At 38.8% G+C, this 3,256-nt stretch overlaps 1 protein-coding gene across 1 annotated transcript; it reads left to right on the top strand.

Annotated features, from left to right (window-relative positions):
- The first annotated feature begins 875 nt into the window (after positions 1 to 875).
- Positions 876 to 3,256, top strand: LOC149820018 (magnesium-chelatase subunit ChlI, chloroplastic-like). Its single transcript, XM_089981994.1, has 3 exons — positions 876 to 1,057; positions 1,170 to 1,285; positions 2,013 to 3,256. Exons 1-3 carry the CDS (start codon positions 958 to 960, stop codon positions 3,063 to 3,065), a joined length of 1,269 nt encoding a protein of 422 aa, XP_089838120.1. The 5' UTR covers positions 876 to 957; the 3' UTR covers positions 3,066 to 3,256.

The raw sequence follows: 3,256 nt of genomic DNA, 5'->3' as shown, positions 1-3,256 counted from the left end.
CAAAAATCTGGATTAAGAGGTAAAAAGTTTTAGTTAAAATGGAAACAACTTCCCTGAAGCAAGGTTCTGACTCGAATCTCTTTAACTGCCTGATGGATTGACTTGCAACATTAGATTGACCTGTATGATTGATGTAAGCCATAGGAGGCTCAATTTAGGAGAAAATCTATGTTATGCTATATTTACTCACAAAAATTGAGAAAAGCAAAAAAATTATACTAATTTAATTGAAAATAAAATATTGAAAAACAACTCTAAATTTTGAACTGTTGTTGTTGTTGTTCTCATCCTTTTTATAGACGAGGTCTCCTAAATCTGAATCCAAGTAGACTACCTAATAATAAACTCTAAAAAAATAAAATTTATCTTAATTAAGATATAGAAGCATAAAATCCAATATCCAATACAATGATTTAAAAATAAAAAAATATCCAAACTAAAACAAAATAGATCTCAAATGATCCAATGAATGAAGTGAACTAAGATATGCATCGCTCCACTCCTTCATCAATGATCATCTTACTTAATTAAGATAATCAAAATCGGGATGTCTACACTAACTAACTAACTAACTAACTATATATATATATATATATATATATATAGAGAGAGAGAGAGAGAGAGAGAGAGAGAGAGAGACTTCTACTAATCAAATGAGTATGAGAGCATTTTGAGTTATTGCTTGGTGCAATGGCCAAGTGTTTGAGCTGTCGGCTAAAGATGTAGGTTCCAATATAGATGGCGGACCAAACCATAGTATGACATTCCTTGGCACCTAATACTATATGAAGGAATTTATGACTATGACCCACTACATGACACCTGGACACGACTCGCCAACAACAAAGCAAGTAGAGATTTTTTCACACTATCGCCGCTCTATCCTCTTATCCTCAAAAATCCCGACGTGAACGTTGGCACTCAGACGCACAACGACCGGAACACCAACCCTACACTATGGCGGGACTGCTTGGGGGCTGTTCTTCAGCCCTTGTTTTCGCTTCTGCACGCCCTACCTCTGCCTCGTCTAGACGGGTCTCTCTCGCTTCCTCCAATGGTAAAGATCTCACACTTCCTCCTCTCTTTTTTTTTTGGTTTATTTCTTGATTATGCCCCACCAGAGGAAAACCTCATCCAATCGATCTTGGCAATGCTTTTCGATTTCACAGGTCAGGTTTTCGGAAGAAATTTGAGAAAAGATTTGGGGGTTAGTTTGAGAAAGGGGAGATCTCACCTCCAACTCAAAGTTTCCGGTGTGGCTACCGAACTCAGTAATGTTGAACAGGTAATTGTTATCTGATAATGTTGTTTTCTTCTGTTGCTTTTTATGAAACGCCAGACCCTCGATGTGGTCAGGCTTTTCTCCTTAAACCCACTTCAGGGAATTCATAGATGAAGCGTTCTTAGGCGCCGTATTTGATAGAACCACTTAACAAGTGAAGGTGAAAGTGGGTTCTGGTTTTTAAACCACAGGCGTTGAATGGTCTATGAATGAAGATAATTATCAGTTTTTTGGTGGGTAGAAGTGAAACCTCCTCTGAAGCACATCTCTATATGTCTAATTGCTTCTGTTGGACTTGTAAGAGTTTTAGCGTGTTCATCTGCCAGAAATTAGAAAGAAGGGGTGAGTCCGCTTGGTTCATCTATTGTAGTAGAATCTACAGGCTTAGAATTGGTTACCCTAGTTAATTATCTTTTGTTTGAGATTCTTGGGCTTTACTGTGCCACCCAATTCAAGATATGAATTTTGGCTCCGTTTTTGTAAAGTTTTGAGGGGTTTCTGGCAAAATTAGAAACAGTTTGCTGGGTAAGAACTGCTCCTTTAGATGATGATCAGTTCTTTTATATGTTTTCAAGATATTTTTGGAAACATCTCATTATCTTTTTCTACTCATTGTCCAAAACGTTTTGTGAGTTCTCTCTTCTTTTTCTTCTTCTGAACTAATTTATGTAGCACATGTAGGATAAATAATCGACATGTCGTAATCATTGTGTGGTTATACAATTAACAGGCCGAGAGCCTTTCTGCGAAGGAGAGCCAACGTCCTGTATTTCCGTTCTCTGCAATTGTGGGACAGGATGAAATGAAACTATGTCTCTTGTTGAATGTAATTGACCCCAAGATTGGTGGTGTTATGATTATGGGTGACAGAGGAACTGGGAAGTCCACCACTGTTAGGTCTTTAGTGGACCTACTGCCAGAAATTAGAGTTGTTGCTGGTGATCCTTTCAACTCTGATGCCAGCGATCCTGAAACGATGGGCATGGAAGTTAGAGAAAGAGTACTGAAGGGAGAGAAACTCCCAGTAGTGACCACAAAGATCACCATGGTGGATTTGCCCCTTGGTGCAACGGAAGATCGGGTCTGTGGTACAATTGATATTGAGAAGGCACTCACTGAAGGTGTTAAGGCATTTGAGCCTGGTCTACTTGCAAAAGCTAATAGAGGGATTCTTTATGTTGATGAAGTTAATCTTTTGGACGATCATTTGGTAGATGTTTTGTTGGACTCTGCTGCTTCTGGATGGAATACAGTAGAGAGAGAAGGGATATCAATCTCTCATCCTGCTCGGTTTATTCTAATTGGTTCAGGAAATCCTGAAGAAGGTGAACTGAGGCCTCAGCTTCTGGATAGGTTTGGAATGCATGCACAGGTTGGGACTGTAAAGGATGCAGAGTTAAGAGTGAAGATAGTTGAGGAGAGGGCAAAATTCGACCAAAACCCAAAGGAGTTTCGAGAAGCTTACAGGGAAGAGCAAGAAAAGCTTCAAAAACAAATATATGCAGCAAGAGAAAATCTTTCTTCTATTCAGATGGATCATGATCTCCGCGTCAAGATATCGAAGGTGTGTGCTGAACTAAATGTTGATGGACTAAGAGGGGATATAGTTACAAACAGGGCTGCAAAAGCTTTAGCTGCATTAAAGGGTAGGGAAGAAGTGACTGCTGAGGATATATCAGTGGTCATTCCAAACTGCTTAAGACATCGCCTTAGGAAGGACCCATTGGAGTCTATTGACTCAGGTTTGCTTGTTGTAGAGAAATTCTATGAAGTTTTTAGCTGAGCTGATGAGCAGGTGTTTCTTTTGCTTAAAATTTTGGTGTTAGTTTGCCACTTATTGTTTCTTGTTGTGATTCATGTCTTTAGCCATAGAATAACAATGTACTTGCTTCTTTTTTCCAGTGTTCAAGTGAATTATATTTCAGATGTTCTGGTATTCATTGCTTAATCTAAGAGTTGACTTGTGTTCACAAA

Source organism: Nuphar pumila, chromosome 12 (genome assembly GCF_984573655.1).
Source record: "Nuphar pumila chromosome 12, dmNupPumi1.hap1.1, whole genome shotgun sequence".
In the NCBI taxonomy this organism is placed as follows: Eukaryota; Viridiplantae; Streptophyta; class Magnoliopsida; order Nymphaeales; family Nymphaeaceae; genus Nuphar; species Nuphar pumila.
This window is presented reverse-complemented; position numbering and strand designations above follow the sequence as displayed.